This window comes from Littorina saxatilis, linkage group LG17, assembly GCF_037325665.1.
Source record: "Littorina saxatilis isolate snail1 linkage group LG17, US_GU_Lsax_2.0, whole genome shotgun sequence".
NCBI lineage: Eukaryota > Metazoa > Mollusca > Gastropoda > Littorinimorpha > Littorinidae > Littorina > Littorina saxatilis.
The window spans coordinates 66,629,752-66,649,537 of NC_090261.1; the positions used below are offsets into that span (position 1 = coordinate 66,629,752).

Genomic DNA, 19,786 nt, shown 5'->3' on the forward strand with positions numbered 1-19,786 from the left:
CTTCCGCCGATCGGCGGAAATCCGCCAAAAACGAAAATAAAATTTTATTTTTTTTAAAAATCCGCCCATTCACTTGAGATTATTATTTTTTCTTACTCAAGCCTTGTTATCTTTCACTTATATCCCTCTCAGCTTCAAGGAGAGGGCACTAAACACATTTGAATTAGTAAAGGGCGCTGCCCCTTGACCCCGGCTTTATTTCAGCTGAAACTGCCATTCCTTCAGTACCATGCCAGCATAAATCACTTTTAGATTTTTTCATTCATCCCAGTTGTCGTGTCTGATCCCTCCACTTGGTCACATACCAAACATGAACAGCCTGGGTGCTCTCTGTGCACACTGCTATTTTGTTAAAGAATTAATTCCGTAAAAGCCACTGATGCCTTTTTCATAAATTGATTCATCAAAAAATACCAACTCACGACAGCAGGCAATCAGGGTGTTGAATGTTGGTATGTGACCAAGTGGAGGGACGGTCTTATCCCATGGTCAAGCCTGGCCACATCTGAAACAGTGAGGCCAACGGTTTTCTCGAGGCGAAGCGGGCCTGGGCCTAAGGTCTGAAACATGTTCAGAAAAACTTGCACAGATTTTTTTTGGATTTTTTGTTTTTGTCTTTTTTTGACCTCAGTTGCATGCAGGTTGCTACTACCCTTCTTATTTGCCTTTTTTTTCTTTTTTTTTTCTTTTTTACAGGCATCCTTCTTCATAGGTCTTTTTTCTTTTATTAATCAAATTCTTACATTTTTAAATCAACAGCCTAATTAACGGGTTGAAAAAAAAAAGTTACTTCTTTTGCCTAAACCTTTTCACCTCTATCATGGACAAATACCAATAATGGACAATTTTATTAAAATATTTTATTTTACATTTACCATTATTCTCGATCTATATGTGTCGCAAATCTAACTCTGAATTAAACATGCACACAATTTCTATTGGTTTCCCGTATCTGAATTTCCCACACACATTTTTGCCACAATAATAAGTAAATTAATATAATTTACTAAATTGTTTGACATACCAGGTGTTTTCATGTATCCTAACAGTGCTGTTTGAACATCAATTTTTATATTAACATGATACTGCTGAAATACCTTATTGGTAATTCTTTCCCAAATTGGATGTATAGCAGAACATTCATAAAAGAAATGTTCCACAAAATCAATCTTATCTGGACAGAATGAGCATTTGTTATTCATTCTAATTCCCATTTTACACAACAAAATATTAGTCGGATATATGTTATGCAGTATCTTCCAGTGCAATTCTCTCAGTCTTGATTCTTTAGATACATTCCTTACGATGAGCCAATGCCATTTACTTATTTCTATATTAAACTTATGCATCCAGAAATTCAGACAACAAGGGTTGTGTTCGGTTTTACTTATTAAATGTAATCTATAAGAACGTGCTGTAAATAACTCTTTATGGTCGAAAAGCAGAACATTGTATTCATTGGATTGCATGAGCATATACGCCGGATATCTTTTCATAAACGAGGTAACAGCAGTCTTTACCACATTATACTCTAACATGAGTGAAGGATAAGTACCCACTTTTACTTTAATCTGTTCTAGGGACAACAGCCTGTTATTAACACATATATCAGCAACTAATGCAATCCCACATTTAGTCCATTTCTTAAAAAATAACACATTATTTCAGTACATAATGTTTTTATTATTCCAGACTGTTACTAACAGTGGGTTCTCTATTTCTGTGTGGGTGTTATTCTCTGTCCAAACTTTTAGGGCCTCCTCCCAAAACGGGGCTAAATTAACATGTTCTTTTTTAAATTGCTTCCATATTACTTTGGCTTGAAAACAGGTCAGGTCTCTACCCAGTTAAGAAAACTGCGCTATTGGGATGAATGACCATTTTTCCGTATCAGTAGCCGTATTCCCCCCGCGGGTTAGGGGGAGTCCCATATTGGTTGGGACGAGAAAGAATTTACTCGATGCTCCCCAGCATGTCGTAAGAGGCGACTAACGGATTCTGTTTCTCCTTTTACCCTTGTTAAGTGTTTCTTGTATAGAATATAGTCAATTTTTGTAAAGATTTTAGTCAAGCAGTATGTAAGAAATGTTAACAGTTAAGTCCTTTGTACTGGAAACTTGCTTTCTCCCAGTAAGGTAATATATTGTACTACGTTGCAAGCCCCTGGAGCAAATTTTTGATTAGTGCTTTTGTGAACAAGAAACAATTGACAAGTGGCTCTATCCCATCTCCCCCCTTCCCCCGTCGCGATATAACCTTCGTGGTTGAAAACGACGTAAAACACCAAATAAAGAAAGTAGCCGTATGCAGCTTTCTTATCCATTCCAGCAGAAACGATTGCTGCATAATTTTAATGTTGGGCATACACAACCCTCCTTTTTCAAAATCAGATTTTAACACACACCTTTTAACTTTTTCAAATGCTTTTTTGTTGGTAGTTTTTCTTTTCCACAAAAAGTGGTACAACATTGTGGTAACTCTGTTTAACACCTTCTCTTGTAAATTAATTACTGTCATTACGTAAACTAATTGTGGAACGAGAAAACTATTTATGATACAAATTTTGCCTAAATATCCAAGATTCCTTCCATGCCACGTGCTTATGATGCGGCTCATGTTTTCAATACGGCTTTCCCAATTTTCTGAGAGGTTTGATGCGGGTACACTATTACAGAAAAATATACCCAATAGCTTTATTTTATTTTTCCAATTCAAGTCAAAGCATAACTCACCCCTCGCTATGCTCGATCCCAACCACATTGCTTCTGTCTTTCTTGTATTTATCTCAAGACCGGAGACACTTGCAAACTGTTTTAAAATGTCTAAAGCAAGGTTAATATGGTCTCTGTCTCGTAAAAAGTTTCATGTCTTCCGCATATAGCGCTATTTTCAACAATGCATAAATATCTTCACTTTTGTTGATTGGTATACCATGAACTCCGTTTTTCCCTCTCTCTTTAATGGCTAATAATTCAATACCGAGTATGAAGGCCAAAGGATAAAAACAGCATCCCTGTCTAATCCCGCCTTCTATCCTAATTTCTTCGCTAATCCACCCACCGTATCCAATGCAGCTCCAACTTTCTTTCATAGGTATCTCTACCCATCTGACAAATTCGTTGCCAAACCCAAACTTGGAAAACACATACGTCATGTACTCTTGCGATATCGAATCAAAAGCTTTCTTAAAATCAACAGCAAGCATGGCTCCAGGTATATCATTTTATTGAGCACTGTATACATACCACATCATCAACCATTCTCAGTGGGGACGCTATGTCCCGCCCCTTTAAAAAAGCAACCTGGTCAGGCTGTATAATGCTGTCAACTACACTTTGCATTCTTAACGCTAAACATTTAGCCAACACTTTATAGTCAGCATTTAAAAAATAAGAATACTTTATTATCTCATACAGAAATTCAGGCGTGGTACATAACAATAATACAAACAGGACATTGTTTTTACATAAGACATATAGCACTATATAACAGGGCATGTTATAAACACACCTCCCACATACCTTTCTGGTAACGTGATTGGCCTCTAGTTAATTAAATTTTCTCTTGGGAGTTCTTTTCCTTTGTGTATTAAGGTTATTACTCCTGCGGATTGAGAATATGATAGGTTCCCTTTCTGAAATGCATAATTATACGAATTCACAATAACATATTTCAATTTAACCCAAAAACGGATCGTTCACAGAGTTCTAATAAATTTGATGGAACACAGCACTGAAAGTGAAAGCTGCTCCTCCCCTCCTGTTTGGTTTGCAGTGCCACTAGCTTCAAGCTTCAAGTTTTCAAAATGCCTCATTTAGTGATGAGTGTGAAGCCGGGTTCACAGAACCTACAAGTGAGTGTTTTGATGAAGGATGCAGTGGCGTAGTGGTAAGACATCGGCCTCCTAATCGGAAGGTCGTGAGTTCAAATCCTGGCCGCGGCAGCCTGGTGGTTTCAGGGAGGAAATTTTTCCGATCTCCCCTTATCCCCCTTCGTGTGTACACGCAAGCACAAGACCAAGTGCGCACGGAAAAGATCCTGTAATCCATGTCAGAGTTTGGGGGGTTATAGAAACACAAAAATATCCAGCATGCTTCCCCAAAAATCGGCGTATGCTGCCTGAATGACGGGGTAAAAACGGTCACACACGTAAAAATCCACTCGTGCTAAAACATGAGTGAACGTTGGAGTTTGAGCCCATGAACGAAGAAGAAGAAGAAGTGAGTGTTTGGACTGGGTTTTCTCTGCTGCCTGTGCACAGAGGTCCAGACCCTACAATGTTGACCTTGACCTTGATTCACCCTCCGCAAACAGCGCGACAGGCTATTCACTCATGTCTTTTCCTATTCTCAACACAGACAGTTGTCCAGCACTTGACGTCGGTGGCAGTCGTCCTGTACCCTCAGGGTGTCGACACAAGTAAAGTGGAAAATGCACAGGACTTTGTCAGCTACGCCACGGGTAATGGTACCTTGGTTGAAAAACTGGCAGAGACAATATTGCCACAGAGAGCTCCTCTCCCCATGGTCAGGTAAGCACACTGGGATACCAGTTATTTTTTGCCCCCACCCCCCACCCCCCACCCCCCCTTCCTCTTCTTCACACGTCTATACTGTTAGACTGGACCGCGAGACAAATGATGCTGACTTCTCCAGATCCTCCTTTCTTCCGTAACCCCCATGTTGCCTCTATGGCGGGGTAAAAACCGTCGTTCCTTCCGTAACCCCCATGTTGCCTCAATGGCGGGGTAAAAACCGTCGTTCCTTCCGTAACCCCCATGTTGCCTCAATGGCGGGGTAAAAACCGTCGTTCCTTCCGTAACCCCCATGTTGCCTCAATGGCGGGGTAAAAACCGTCGTTCCTTCCGTAACCCCCATGTTGCCTCAATGGCGGGGTAAAAACCGTCGTTCCTTCCGTAACCCCCATGTTGCCTCAATGGCGGGGTAAAAACCGTCGTTCCTTCCGTAACCCCCATGTTGCCTCAATGGCGGGGTAAAAACCGTCGTTCCTTCCGTAACCCCCATGTTGCCTCAATGGCGGGGTAAAAACCGTCGTTCCTTCCGTAACCCCCATGTTGCCTCTATGGCGGGGTAAAAACCGTCGTTCACGTAAAAATCCACTCGGGCTAAAGACATGAGTGAATGTTGGAGTTTTAGCCCATGAACGAAGTAGAAGAAGAAGAGGAAACAGTGATTAAATTACATATTCTTACCCAACTCACATAGATCATAGATTTTTGTGTGGGCCTCATCACCCTTTCTATACAAAATGAAGGACTTTGAGTAAGAAGGTATACTGCGAAGAAGCTGTCTGATTTTCAGTACATGTAACTCCCTGAGTGTCTTGTTTTGTTTTGTAGTGTAAGTCAATCAATCAATCAATCAATGAAGCTTAATATATCACGCATATTCCGTGGGTACAGTTCTAGGCGCTCTGCAGTGATGCCGTGTGAGATGAAATTTTATACGGCCAGTAGATTGCAGCCATGTCGGCGCATATTTACCTTTCACGGCCTTATTCCAAGTCACACGGGTATGGTAGACAATTATTAACTGTGCCTAAGCAATTTTGCCAGGAAAGACCCTTTTGTCAATCGTGGGATCTTTAACGTGCACACCCAATGTAGTATATACACGGGGGGTGGTTCGGACACCGAAGAGAGTCTGCACACAAAGTTGACTCTGTGAAATAAATTTCCGCCGAACCTGGGATCGAACTCGCGCTGACAGCGGCCAACTGAATACAAATCCAGCGCGCTACCAACTGAGCTATATTCCAGCAATTGTGTGTGTGTGTGTTTATTTATTCGCTAGCATAGATTTAGTTGTGCAGAACCCAGGAGTCTCGGTGAGGAGTCAAACTAAGAGGTGATGTCAATAGAAAGCAATCATCACCTTGATTGCTGTTCTGTGTTTTAAAGTACACTGGGAATAATTCCAGTGAAAAGAAGCAGTCATTTCACACTCAGCAGAATTCTGTACAAACCAGTAACTTCTGAAGTAATCCATTTAGAAGGGATCTCTATTAATTCAGAGAAAGTTTTCTTTTTCTCAGTTTCACCTTTATGTTACCGTTTCATGGATGATTTCAGGTCTCACAAAAATGTGACTCTCAGCATGACACGTAGGTGGAAGGAGACCAAGAATAACAGTGCCTTTGTTTTGGCACCAGCGACAAGGAACCAAATCAACAACGCTACGCTGAGCCCCAAAGCCAATGCCACCTTGCAACTTCGCGGCAATGACTGCAAGGACCTTGTAGATGACACTGATGTGCTGAACACGCTGGTGGGCAAAGTCAACAAGTTATGCCAGTGTGGCATGTCAACACTGCAGATTGTGTGTAAGGCTGGCAGTGTTGTCCTGTTTGAAATGATAGATACTCGTCCAATGTGAAAATATGACTTCATCGCAACTTCTGCTCGAGAAACTTCTTCAGCTTCAACTTAATCTTTCCCTAACTAACGATATTGAATATCAGGGGCACAATTACCCCTACCACTGCTGATAAACACGCTGACTGAGTTATTTCCCAATTTCGGCAGTCAGGAGTGAGCTCTGGTGAGCATCTTTTCAGAATAAAAGGGCGTCAAAAGAATAGGGCGTCATGTCAAAAGAATAGGGCGTCATGTCAAAAGAATAGGGCGTCATGTCAAAAGAGTAGGGCGTCATGTCAAAAGAATAGGGCGTCATGTCAAAAGAGTAGGGCGTCATTTCAAAAGAATAGGGCGTCATGTCAAAAGAATAGGGCGTCATGTCAAAAGTGTCAAAAGAATAGGGCGTCATGTCAAAAGAATAGGGCGTCATGTCAAAAGAGTAGGGCGTCATGTCAAAAGAATAGGGTGTCATGTCAAAAGAGTAGGGCGTCATGTCAAAAGAATAGGGTGTCATGTCAAAAGAATAGGACGTCATGTCAAGAGAGTAGGGCGTCATGTCAAAAGAATAGGGCGTCATGTCAAAAGAGTAGGGCATCATTTCAAAAGAGTAGGGCGTCATGTCAAAAGAATAGGGCGTCATGTCAAAAGAATAGGGCGTCATGTCAAAAGAATAGGGCGTCATGTCAAAAGAATAGGGCGTCATGTCAAAAGAGTAGGGCGTCATGTCAAAAGAGTAGGGCGTCATGTCAAAAGAATAGGGCGTCATGTCAAAAGAATAGGGCGTCATGTCAAAAGAATAGGGCGTCATGTCAAAAGAGTAGGGCGTCATGTCAAAAGAGTAGGGCGTCATGTCAAAACGACAAAAGAATAGGGCGTCATGTCAAAAGAATAGGGCGTCATGTCAAAAGAGTAGGGCGTCATGTCAAAAGAGTAGGGCGTCATTTCAAAAGAATAGGGCGTCATGTCAAAAGAATAGGGCGTCATGTCAAAAGAATAGGGCGTCATGTCAAAAGAATAGGGCGTCATGTCAAAAGAATAGGGCGTCATGTCAAAAGAATAGTAGGGCGTCATGTCAAAAGAATAGTAGGGCGTCATGTCAAAAGAATAGTAGGGCGTCATGTCAAAAGAATAGGGCGTCATGTCAAAAGAATAGGGCGTCATGTCAAAAGAATAGGGCGTCATGTCAAAAGAGTAGGGCGTCATGTCAAAAGAATAGGGCGTCATATCAAAAGAATAGGGCGTCATGTCAAAAGAATAGGGCGTCATGTCAAAAGAATAGGGCGTCATGTCAAAAGAATAGTAGGGCGTCATGTCAAAAGAATAGTAGGGCGTCATGTCAAACGAATTGTAGGGCGTCATGTCAAAAGAATAGTAAGGCGTCATGTCAAACGAATAGTAGGGCGTCATGTCAAAAGAATAGGGCGTCATGTCAAAAGAATAGTAAGGCGTCATGTCAAACGAATAGTAGGGCGTCATGTCAAAAGAATAGGGCGTCATGTCAAAAGAATAGGGCGTCATGTCAAAAGAATAGGGTGTCATGTCAAAAGAATAGGCCTTCATGTCAAAAGAAAAGGGCTAAAACTTAAAACATGGCCAGACATGAAAGCTGTAACTATAGTACATGTACTTGTGCCTTTCAGGGAATGTCACCTGCCAAAAGGACTATTTCTTCAACTTCACCATCAATCAATCATATGAGAATCAGTCCGTGGAGTTTGTGACATCCTTCCAGCAGTACGTTCACAGCAACAGCACCGGCAAATGGCCTCTAAATGGGAAAAACTACAGTGTTGTCAACTGCACACAGCAGTGTTGGACCTCCGGCCACCACCTACCTCCCCCCACTGACACCAAGAGTGGTGAGTCGTGTTTTGTCACAACCCAAACAAAAGCTTGCCTGCTAAGTGAAGAGGAAAGAAATGGGAGAACTTTGAATATATTTGTCAGTTGTTTTTATTTTTAGTATTTTGGTGTACTTATTGTCTTTGCAAACTTTCTCAAGTACATTGGAGCTGCTAAATTCAAGGCAACGGGGTGCTTGTAAGTGTGGGTGTCTGCCCAAAGTACGGCGAAAGGCGGTCTTGTTAGCGTTTCAAAAAACAAGGATGGTAAGGTACTGTAACCAACTATTTTTTTACAAAACAAGACATTCACAAGTACATTGACCGAATAGTCTTTATAGTGGACACACAGACAAAGAAATGAAGCCCAAACTTAAAGCGTTGGATGTAAGCAGTCTCTGGCAAGATGGTCAGAACCATAAGGAATTGTTTAAAAATTAAAAACGTTCCAGTACCTGACCATTCTTGTTTTTTGTATTCTTGATTTTGGAACATTAGATGTCTATCTCTATTTGCAATTGTTGTTTAGACATAGAAGACGGTGGCTGTGCAGGTAATATCAAGGTGACGGTGGCTGTGGTTTAGAAGACGTTATTACCTCAACAGAGAATTGTTGTGTATCGGTGTTGTGCACACCATTCTCTGCTTGTGGGTGGTTATTAATAAATGAATGAGGGGTTATAAGTTGTGCACGCCATTCTCTGCTTGTGGGTGGTTATTGATGAATGAGGGGTGGCTGTGGTATAGAAGACGTTATTATCTCAACAGAGAAATATGTTATCAGTCTCTGGCAAGATGGTCAGAACCATAAGGAGTCGTTTGAAACTAAATTAAAACATTCCGGTGCCTCACCATTCTTGTTTTTTTATTCTTGATTTTGTGGAATAGAAGACGTTATTACCTCAACAGAGAATTGTTGTGTACCTTTGTTGTGCAGGTAATATCAAGGTGGCTGTGGTATAGAAGACGTTATTACCTCAACAGAGAATTGTTGTGAATCTGTGTTGTGCAGGTAATATCAAGGTGGCTGTGGTATAGAAGACGTTATTATCTCAACAGAGAATTGTTGTGTACCTGTGTTGTGCAGGTAACATCAAGGTGGCTGTGGTATAGATGACGTTATTACCTCAACAGAGAATTGTTGTGTATCTGTGTTGTGCAGGTAACATCAAGGTGGCTGTGGTATAGAAGACGTTATTATCTCAACAGAGAATTGTTGTGTACCTGTGTTGTGCAGGTAACATCAAGGTGGCTGTGGTATAGATGACGTTATTACCTCAACAGAGAATTGTTGTGTACCTGTGTTGTGCAGGTAACATCAAGGTGGCTGTGGTATAGATGACGTTATTACCTCAACAGAGAATTGTTGTGTACCTGTGTTATGCAGGTAACATCAAGGTGGCTGTGGTATAGAAGACGTTATTATCTCAACAGAGAATTGTTGTGTACCTGTGTTGTGCAGGTAACATCAAGGTGGCTGTGGTATAGATGATGTTATTACCTCAACAGAGAATTGTTGTGTACCTGTGTTGTGCAGGTAATATCAAGGTGGCTGTGGTATAGATGACGTTATTACCTCAACAGAGAATTGTTGTGTACCTGTGTTGTGCAGGTAATATCAAGGTGGCTGTGGTATAGAAGACGTTATTATCTCAACAGAGAATTGTTGTGTACCTGTGTTGTGCAGGTAACATCAAGGTGACAGTGGCAGTGGTATAGAAGACGTTATTACCTCAACAGAGAATTGTTGTGTACCTGTGTTGTGCAGGTAACATCAAGGTGACAGTGGCAGTGGTATAGAAGACGTTATTACCTCAACGGAGAATTGTTGTGTACCTATGTTGTGCAGGTAACATCAAGGTGACAGTGGCTGTGGTATAGAAGACGTTATTACCTCAACAGAGAATTGGCCGTATAAAATTTCATCTCACACGGCATCACTGCAGAGCGCCTAGAACTGTACCCACGGAATATGCGCGATATAAGCCTCATTGATTGATTGTTGTGTACCTATGTTGTGCAGGTAACATCAAGGTGACGGTGGCTGTGGTCCTGTCTTGCATTGTGGTTTTCCTCCTCATTCTCGTCGCCGTCATCTTCTACATGCGCAGCAAGAGGCGAGGAATCATGTGAGAATGTGCAAGCCCTTCTTCTCTAGTAGCTAGTGGTTGATGGATGAGGGGTTATCAGTTATGTGTGTTCTTCTCTTGTTGTAGCTAAGTGGTTGATGGATGAGGGGTTATCAGTTATGTGTGTTCTCTTGTTGTAGCTAAGTGGTTGATGGATGAGGGGTTATCAGTTATGTGTGTTCTTCTCTTGTTGTAGCTAGTGGTTGATGGATGAGGGGTTATCAGTTATGTGTGTTCTTCTCTTGTTGTAGCTAGTGGTTGATGGATGAGGGGTTATCAGTTATGTGTGTTCTTCTCTTGCTGTAGCTAGTGGTTGATGGATGAGGGGTTATCAGTTATGTGTGTTCTTCTCTTGTTGTAGCTAGTGGTTGATGGATGAGGGGTTATCAGTTATGTGTGTTCTACTCTTGTTGTAGCTAGTGGTTGATGGATGAGGGGTTATCAGTTATGTGTGTTCTACTCTTGTTGTAGCTAGTGGTTGATGGATGAGGGGTTATCAGTTATGTGTGTTCTACTCTTGTTGTAGCTAGTGGTTGATGAATGAGAGATTATAAGTTGTGCACGCCATTCTCTGCTTGTGGGTGGTGGTTGATGAATGAGGGGTTATGAGTTGTGCACGCCACTCTCTGCTTGTGGGTGGTGGTTGATGAATGAGGGGTTATGAGTTGTGCAAGCCATTCTCTGCTTGTGGGTGGTGGTTGATGAATGAGGGGTTATGAGTTGTGCAAGCCATTCTCTGCTTGTGGGTGGTGGTTGATGAATGAGGGGTTATGAGTTGTGCACGCCATTCTCTGCTTGTGGGTGGTGGTTGATGAATGAGGGGTTATGAGTTGTGCAAGCCATTCTCTGCTTGTGGGTGGTGGTTGATGAATGAGGGGTTATGAGTTGTGCAAGCCATTCTCTGCTTGTGGGTGGTGGTTGATGAATGAGGGGTTATGAGTTGTGCACGCCACTCTCTGCTTGTGGGTGGTGGTTGATGAATGAGGGGTTATGAGTTGTGCACGCCATTCTCTGCTTGTGGGTGGTTGTTGATGATTAAGTGCAAGCTCGTGCCTACCCCCCGCGGGTTAGGGGGAAGAATTTACCCGATGCTTCCCAGCATGTCGTAAGAGGCGACTAACGGATTCTGTTTCTCCTTTTATTACCCTTGTTAAGTGTTTCTTGTATAGAATATAGTCAATGTTTGTAAAGATTTTAGTCAAGCAGTATGTAAGAAATGTTAAGTCCTATGTACTGGAAACTTGCATTCTCCCAGTGAGGTCATATATTGTACTACGTTGCAAGCCCCTGGAGCAATTTTTTGATTAGTGCTTTTGTGAACAAGAAACAACAAGTGGCTCTATCCCATCCCCCCCCCCCCCCCCCCCCCCCCTTTCCCCGTCGCGATACAACCTTAAACGGTTGAAAACAACGTTAAACACCAAATAAAGAAAGAAAGAAAGAAAGCTCGTGCCTTCAAGAGAACGTGTGGTGTGTTTCAGGCGTCAGTTCCGCATGACGCGACTTCAGGAGGACGACGATATGGACGACATGGATAACTTCATGGGCGCCATCGACCAGGAACCAGACTTCAGCTCCTCTCGCAACAACCTCACCAACTGAGCACAATTGGAAAAAGCTGTCATTCTACAGACTGGCAGTGGCTCTTCTCATGGAAACCTCACTGACTAAGCTGATAACGTGTTTATTGTTAGACAGAGGAGGGTGTAACTTGCTAGGGAACAAGCTGTCAGTCGGCAAACTAGCTGTGGCTCCTTATCAACTGAGTGCAACGTACGTTTGAACAGGGATTCGGGGGGGGGGGGGGGGTGACTTGCTAGGAAAGGTTTTCACTTACCAAGGAACAAGCCATCTGTCAGCAGACGAGCTGTAGCTCCTCTGGTAGCAATCTCGCCTACAAAGCTCATCACACATTTAGTTTTTAGACAAAGGAGGGTGGTACTCACCAGGGTACAAACCGTTACTTGCCAAACTGGCTCTAGCTCCTCTTGTAGCAGTCTCTCCAGCTAAGGAAATCACACATTTAATTTTAGAAGGGGGGGGAGGGTTGTCAGGGAACATGTTGACTAAGTTTTACTCACAGAACACTTTATTTATTGGGCCGATTTGTGATGATCTATGATGATTGTGGTGTTTGGATTTGTTTATTGTCCCCATCTGATGTGGGACCTTGCTTGATCACATATCAACAATGTAACACACTCAATCCCACTGACTGGTTGCCGTATGCAATGAGCACAGGAGCTTGTCTTGAACACACTTACAGGACATGTAACTTTCACCCAGTCTCACCAGCTCAACATCTCACAGGGTGACGCAGTAGTCCCCCTTGTTACAGCAACAGAGGTTGTCTACCTTGAGCTCTCTTACTCCATGGCTGTGGGACACTGGGTTTCAGAGAGCTGTGTGTGTTGAATTCTCACTGTTGTTTTCTTCTGCTATACTCTTACAAATGTTTGCAGTTTATATGGTGCTATCAAATGACCCCAAACTCACACACGTCTGTGTGACTGGCTTTGCTTACAAAGGTAATTCAAGTGTTTCGTGCACTTGCTTTTGCGTAGACTTCATTTTTAGACTACACTTACGAGACATATAACTTACAAAGCTTGCTGAGTACCTTGCACCCTCACAACTGTGTAAATTGTCTTCAAAACAGCTTACAGGACGCACAGCTTACACACCCTGTCAGACAAGCTGAGAGGCACAGTCCTTCCCTTGAAAACCATTTGGCTCACTATATCACATCTGGTCAGGGTTTCACATGGAATAAGACCATGCCTCCACTTGGTCACATGCCAACAATCAGCATCCTGACTGCTCCCTGTCCATTGTAGCAATTTTTTGCTGATTTAATTTTGCTGATTGGCACTACTGTCCCTTCACCATTTCATCAAAATATTCCCAGTCTGCGCGAAAAGAACCGTGGCTATTGATTTTTGAAATGTCTTACAGTGAGATGGATGGTGTTACTTGATGTAAAAGCCTGGTAACATGTGAGATTGATGGTGTTACTTGATGTAAAAGCCTGGTCAGATGTGAGATTGATGTAAAATCCTGGTAACATGTGAGATGGATGGTGTTACTTGATGTAAAAGCCTGGTCAGATGTGAGATTGATGGTGTTACTTGATGTAAAATCCTGGTAACGTGTGAGATGGATGGTGTTACTTGATGTAAAATCCTGGTAACATGTGAGATGGATGGTGTTACTTGATGTAAAAGCCTGGTCAGATGTGAGATTGATGGTGTTACTTGATGTAAAATCCTGCTAACATGTGAGATGGATGGTGTTACTTGATGTAAAAGCCTGGTAACATGTGAGATGGATGGTGTTACTTGATGTAAAAGCCTGGTAACATGTGAGATGGATGGTGTTACTTGATGTACAAGCCTGGTAACATGTAAGATGGTGAACCGTTTCGTTTGCATGGTAAGGCCTTTGCCTTTTGAGTTTAACCATTGATTTGCTGACTGGAAGGGTGTCTCAAGACATGCACAGACAACAGGATTCAAGCTAGCTGCGCTTATTTTACTGTTTGCTTTTATTCTTTTTATTCTAATGTATAGATTTTACGTAGGATGAATATTCATTGAGGTATTGAGTGGTTGGATTGGCGGGTTGATAGAGAGTTTGGTTGCTTGGATTCAAAACTACAATTCAACAGAAGAGAAGAATTTTTTGTTCTGGTTACTCAAGATGAAGATGAAGGATGTGAACCTGCATATTTGGTCGTGTTTATTTTGGATGCTTTAAATCCATGTCATTTTTTACCTGTAAATACTACACTTAAAGTATATGTTTTAATGTAATTTTTATTTTATTTTATTGGGTTTTGATATTTTTTTAGATAGAAAATGATACAATTGATCAGGATGACGCCTGAATACTACTCCTTGTTCTTCACATATTTTAACTTGTACAGAAAACACAACCAGATTGGGGTCCTGATTTGGCCTATTATGCTGGACCCGAAAAGCAACTGAGCTAACTAACTAACAATCCAGATTGGCTTGTTATATTTAAAAAAAATCCAAAAAAATCTGCAGACATTTTAATATATTTTTTTTTCACAAAGAGTGTTTTTTTCTAATGTTTTCCCCCTGCATAGCCGATTCCTTTACTAGAACAGAAACTGGTCTTCTAAAGACGAATCAACAACTCGATTTTTTAATTATATAAATGAAAAAGTGATCGTGTAAATATGCTCATATGCAGGACATAGTGATAGGTTGCGCTGGAAAAAAATAGGAAAATAAAACTTTGATCAGAGGAATATCAGTATTGTACATATCCATGTAAACGGTGAGATTTTGCAGCCAGAGGGTTACATTGATCTTTGCTATAAATATTCCACTAGAGTGAAAACCATTGATAAACTTGTTTTGTGTGACAGTGGTACCTGCGATGTGAGTCCACCCTTCCGATGCGAGGACCCCTCCTTGTAAAGGACACCTGATGTCCCTTTGTCTATTACCTTGACCCAAATATACCTGTCATGACGGGCCACCTGCAAAGTGGGGACACTCCTTCTTCTTGGTTGGGCTCAAACTCCCACCGTTTTTACATATAAGGACGTTTTTACCCCGCCATTTCAGCCATACGCCCACGGGGAAAAGTGGGGTACTGTGGGCTGGGCTTTCATCACAGGTACCACTGTACTGCCGCTTTGTTTTCATCGACAGTCATTTTCATCATGATAGAATTGTATGGTGGATGCAGGAGTGGAAGAGAGAGAGATGTGTGTGTGTGCACAAGCAATGCAACAAGTGGAAGCAGGTTTGAGTGGAGCGTGTGTTGTTAATGGCTGTCTCACAGTGGAGCGTGTGTTGTTAATGGCTGTCTCACAGTGGAGCGTGTGTTGTTAATGGCTGTCTCACAGTGGAGCGTGTGTTGTTAATGGCTGTCTCACAGTGGAACCCCCCTTTTAAGACCTCCAAAAATCTGAGAAAACCAGGGAGGGAGGGAGTCCTATGATTGGGGTAAATTTACAGAAGTTATGAGCAGGAAATGTGAAAAAGGGGGGCGGTCTTAAATGTTGGGGTCTTAAAAGGGGGGTTCCACTGTAACGCGATGCGGCTTGACGTTTGTAGGAGGAGATAAGTGGTGTAAGCAAAGTGCTTGTGTATATAGCGTGTCTGCGGTACATTGGTACCCGAAATGGAAGGCTCCTCCTATAAGAGAACACCTGAGGAAAGAATACTTTCTCGTCCCTTTGCCAAGGCCAAAATATACCTGTGATGACAGGCCAGCTGCAACATAGAGACACTTTGGGTAGGTCCAAGGGTAGTCCTTTCATTGCTGCTACCACTGTAAGATGTGCTTGTACCCCATATATTGCTTGCCTACATTAATAATTAATGTGTGCAAGTGAAATTTTTCATGACTTTTTGTTTTCATTCCAACAGTGCATTTTCGTCCAGGTCCTGTGAACGTGCCAATACGACGTTGGTAAAGCTCAAATTGTCATTGCTCACAATATATTGTCAAACCCAAAACATGTAGTTGTGTTTTTTTCAAACTTCAACAGGTTTCTCATGAAAATTGCTGTGTCTGTTACTGGTCCCATGTAACTGCTCTGCAGGTTCTTGCTTGTACAATGTACTTTGAGTTTGACAGCAGTGAGGGTAGGGGTGAGTTTGACAGCAGTTAGGGTAGAGGTGAGTTTGACAGCAGTTAGGGTAGGCTGAGTTTGACAGCAGTTAGGGTAGAGGTGAGTTTGACAGCAGTGAGGGTAGAGGTGAGTTTGACAGCAGTTAGGGTAGGTGTGAGTTTGACAGCAGTGAGGGTAGGGGTGAGTGACAGCAGTGAGGGTAGAGGTGAGTTTGACAGCAGTGAGGGTAGGGGTGAGTTTGACAGCAGTTAGGGTAGGGGTGAGTTTGACAGCAGTGAGGGTACGGGTGAGTGACAGCAGTGAGGGTAGAGGTGAGGTGAGTGACAGCAGTGAGGGTAGGGGTGAGTTTGACAGCAGTGAGGGTACGGGTGAGTGACAGCAGTGAGGGTAGGTGTGAGTTTGACAGCAGTGAGGGTAGGGGTGAGTTTGACAGCAGTGAGGGTAGGGGTGAGTTTGGACATGTTCTTGGAGAGAAGCAAAAAATTAGCAGCTAGTTGCTATGCAGGAATGTGGGGATAATGTTCAAAGTTTTCAGTACAAAAAAGGACCTGTCTGTTTCTGTTTTTACATTTAGTCAAGTTTTGACTAAATGTTTTAACATAGAGGGGGAATCGAGACGAGGGTCGTGGTGTATGTGTGTGTGCGTGTGTGTGTGTAGAGCGATTGAGAGTAAACTACTGGACCGATCTTTATGAAATTTGACATGAGAGTTCCTGGGTATGATATCCCCGGACATTTTTTTCATTTTTTCGATAAATGTCTTTGATGACGTCATATCCGGCTTTTTGTAAAAGTTGAGGCGGCACTGTCACACCCTCATTTTTCATTCAAATTGATTGAAATTTTGGCCAAGCAATCTTCGACGAAGGCCGGACTTCGGTATTGCATTTCAGCTTGGTGGCTTAAAAATTAATTAATGACTTTGGTCATTAAAAATCTGAAAATTGTAATTAAAATTATTTTTTTATAAAACGATCCAAATTTACGTTCATCTTATTCTTCATCATTTTCTGATTCCAAAAACATATAAATATGTTATATTCGGATTAAAAACAAGGTCTGAAAATTAAAAATATAAAAATTATTATCGAAATCAAATTTCCGAAATCGATTTAAAAACACTTTCATCTTATTCCTTGTCGGTTCCTGATTCCAAAAACATATAGATATGATATGTTTGGATTAAAAACACGCTCAGAAAGTTAAAACGAAGAGAGGTACAGAAAAGCGTGCTATGCAGCACAGCGAAACCACTACCGCGCTGAACAGGCTCGTCAGTTTTACTCCGTTTTGCACAAGCGGCGGACTACGGTCATTGTGAAAAAATGCAGTGCGTTCAGTTTCATTCTGTGAGTTCCACAGCTTGACTAAATGTAGTAATTTTGCCTTACGTGACTTGTTTAATTTTTAATGAGAAACATGTGCTGTTTTTTAAGTGATCAGTGCTATATATACTGGTTAATGTTCATGTACTCTTTGTGAAAGCTTTTTATTCCCACTTGAAGTTCATCTCCCTGTGACCAGTATAGCTGGGTGATGTGTTCAGTTGCTCACATGTTGTTTTTGTGTGTGGTTGTGGTCAAGGGTAAAGATGTCTCTGAAACCGTACACTACCGGTCAGTTCTTCCTTGTGATTCGGGTTGAGATTGCTCAACCCTTCGCCTCCACTGACATGGGAAGTAACTCCGTCAATTTCAAACTTGGAAAAACTGTAGCAAAGTAGCCCCTGTGGTTTTATTTCAAAATTATCAACTCAAACCTCTCAGGAAGCAGGCAGAAACGGGAACAGATAGCATTGTGTTTAGAGGGTATTTACCCCCCGCGGGTTAGGGGGAGTCCCATATTGGTTGGGACGAGAAAGACTTTACCCGATGCTCCCCAGCATGTCGCAAGAGGCGACTAACGGATTCTGTTTCTCCTTTTACCCTTGTTAAGTGTTTCTTGTATAGAATATAGTCAATTTTTGTAAAGATTTTAGTCAAGCAGTATGTAAGAAATGTTAAAGTCCTTTGTACTGGAAACTTGCATTCTCCCAGTAAGGTCATATATATATTGTACTACGTTGCAAGCCCCTGGAGCAATTTTTTGATTAGTGCTTTTGTGAACAAGAAACAATTAACAAGTGGCTCTATCCCATCTCCCCCGTCGCGATATAACCTTCGTGGTTGAAAACGACGTTAAACACCAAATAAAGAAAGATGCGATACAGACAGTTTGAACAGGCTGCAGCTTAGTGTGAAAATGGGTGCGAGAATGAGTGACTGCATGCGTGGAAGCTTTGTGTTCTTTCAGTGTTAAAACAAACATCCGATACCGTTAATTGTCACTTGTTGGCATGGAAGATGGCCATGTTTTATCATCTGTTTGCAAATGATTGTGCTTTCATCTACTCGGAAGTAGACGTACTGCTTTCTGTTATTGCAATGGCTCCTAGATCAAAATGTTTCATTTACATACTGTGTCTGAAGTTAGTTTTTTGTTAAATTTGTAATCAACATTTAACCATATCACTCCATGGTTTGATTGCATGTACATAAATAACTTCAAAGCAGAGAGAAAATGTGTAAATGTTTCTATTAAATTTGTTGTGAAGGAGAGAAATGCAACTTTTGTTCAAACCTAGATGTTCATTCAGATGATAACAGTTTTTAATTTTCCAACAAAATCTTGCTGCATTTCTGTTCTGTGATTAAAAAAAATTATATATCAAGTCAGCTGCTTGTACAAAATGGCATAATCGGAACCTACATAGAAGACATTTCAATTAATCTCATTTGATTCATCTTTTTTTTATTTGTGTTCATTCTGGGAGATTTGACAGCTGGCTGTCCTTTTATCGAAAGCTTTTGTTTCATGAATTTCAGGTTCAAATTGGGCCTTTTTTTTTTTAAGACTGTTACTTTAAGCTACCATAAGAAATCATTAGGTTTTTTGTCTTTCCTTTTTTAGTTAGATTGGTGTGAAGATTATTTTACCTATGCTTTTTCTTGTTTATATGCTATGCAAGTTTGTGGTGCAAAATCACTTTGTTTTTATGCGATGTAATTTTGTGGTGTAGAACCATGGCAATTGGCATAGCTCCCTGAAATAATTATCCTCACCAGTACAGTTTACTTTGTACATGTCACAATAACCAATGCCAAAATTTTGCCAGTTATTTGCTCCTATCAATCACTTTATCAGCAAGTCTGTCTGAATGTCATATCACTGGGTAACATTCCTCTTAACATTCCATATCATCACATATTCTGTTTTAATATATATTTACAGTATTTTCACTTTTTTAATTCACACGTTTTAGCCACAGAGTTTTCCATTTGGAGACAAAATTCAGAAAAGCGATCATTGTATGTTCAGACATTGTCACACTGCTGGTGTTTTATTTCTTATTAGTTTACATCGTTTCTGTCTGTTGTAATAAAACTTTTTAAATGGACAGAAAAAATGTTTGGTGTGCCTTTTCATAAATGAATAATTAGTCTTTCGTACGTAAGAACCAACTGTAGAAGAGTGAGTGTGTGTGTGAGTGTGGATCTGAAGATTGAGAATACATCCTGTGACAGGGTGACACAGCAGTCTGCACTCTTTTTCCTGTACATCGCTGGTTCGACACCTGTCGATCAACGATTTTCTCAAATATGTATGGTTTGTGGAAGAGTGAGTCCCCTTGCTTGGTCAAAAGTTGACATGTGACCCTCTCGCTAGTTTGTTTGTTTGTTTGCTCAACGCCCAGCCGACCACGAAGGGCCATATCAGGGCGGTGCTGCTTTGACATATATTATAACGTGCGCCACACACAAGACAGAAGTCGCAGCACAGGCTTCAT

General features: G+C 41.4%; 1 protein-coding gene across 2 annotated transcripts in view; it reads left to right on the plus strand.

Moving 5' to 3' along the window:
• The window catches only part of LOC138952262 (uncharacterized), a 64,310-nt gene extending 44,905 nt beyond the window's left edge, over positions 1–19,405 (plus strand). The window contains exons 5-10 of one of the 2 annotated variants that reach the window (XR_011451336.1): positions 4,359–4,531; positions 6,092–6,342; positions 8,017–8,235; positions 10,241–10,346; positions 11,828–16,219; positions 16,277–19,405. Coding sequence is in view for 1 of the 2 variants with exons in the window: in XM_070323891.1 (XP_070179992.1) it covers positions 4,359–4,531; positions 6,092–6,342; positions 8,017–8,235; positions 10,241–10,346; positions 11,828–11,948 (870 nt within the window). In the remaining variant the exon portion in view is untranslated. Of the gene's footprint in view, positions 1–4,358; positions 4,532–6,091; positions 6,343–8,016; positions 8,236–10,240; positions 10,347–11,827 lie in introns of both variants that reach the window. The other variant, XM_070323891.1, reaches the window with a different exon arrangement.
• The last annotated feature ends 381 nt before the right edge of the window (positions 19,406–19,786 follow it).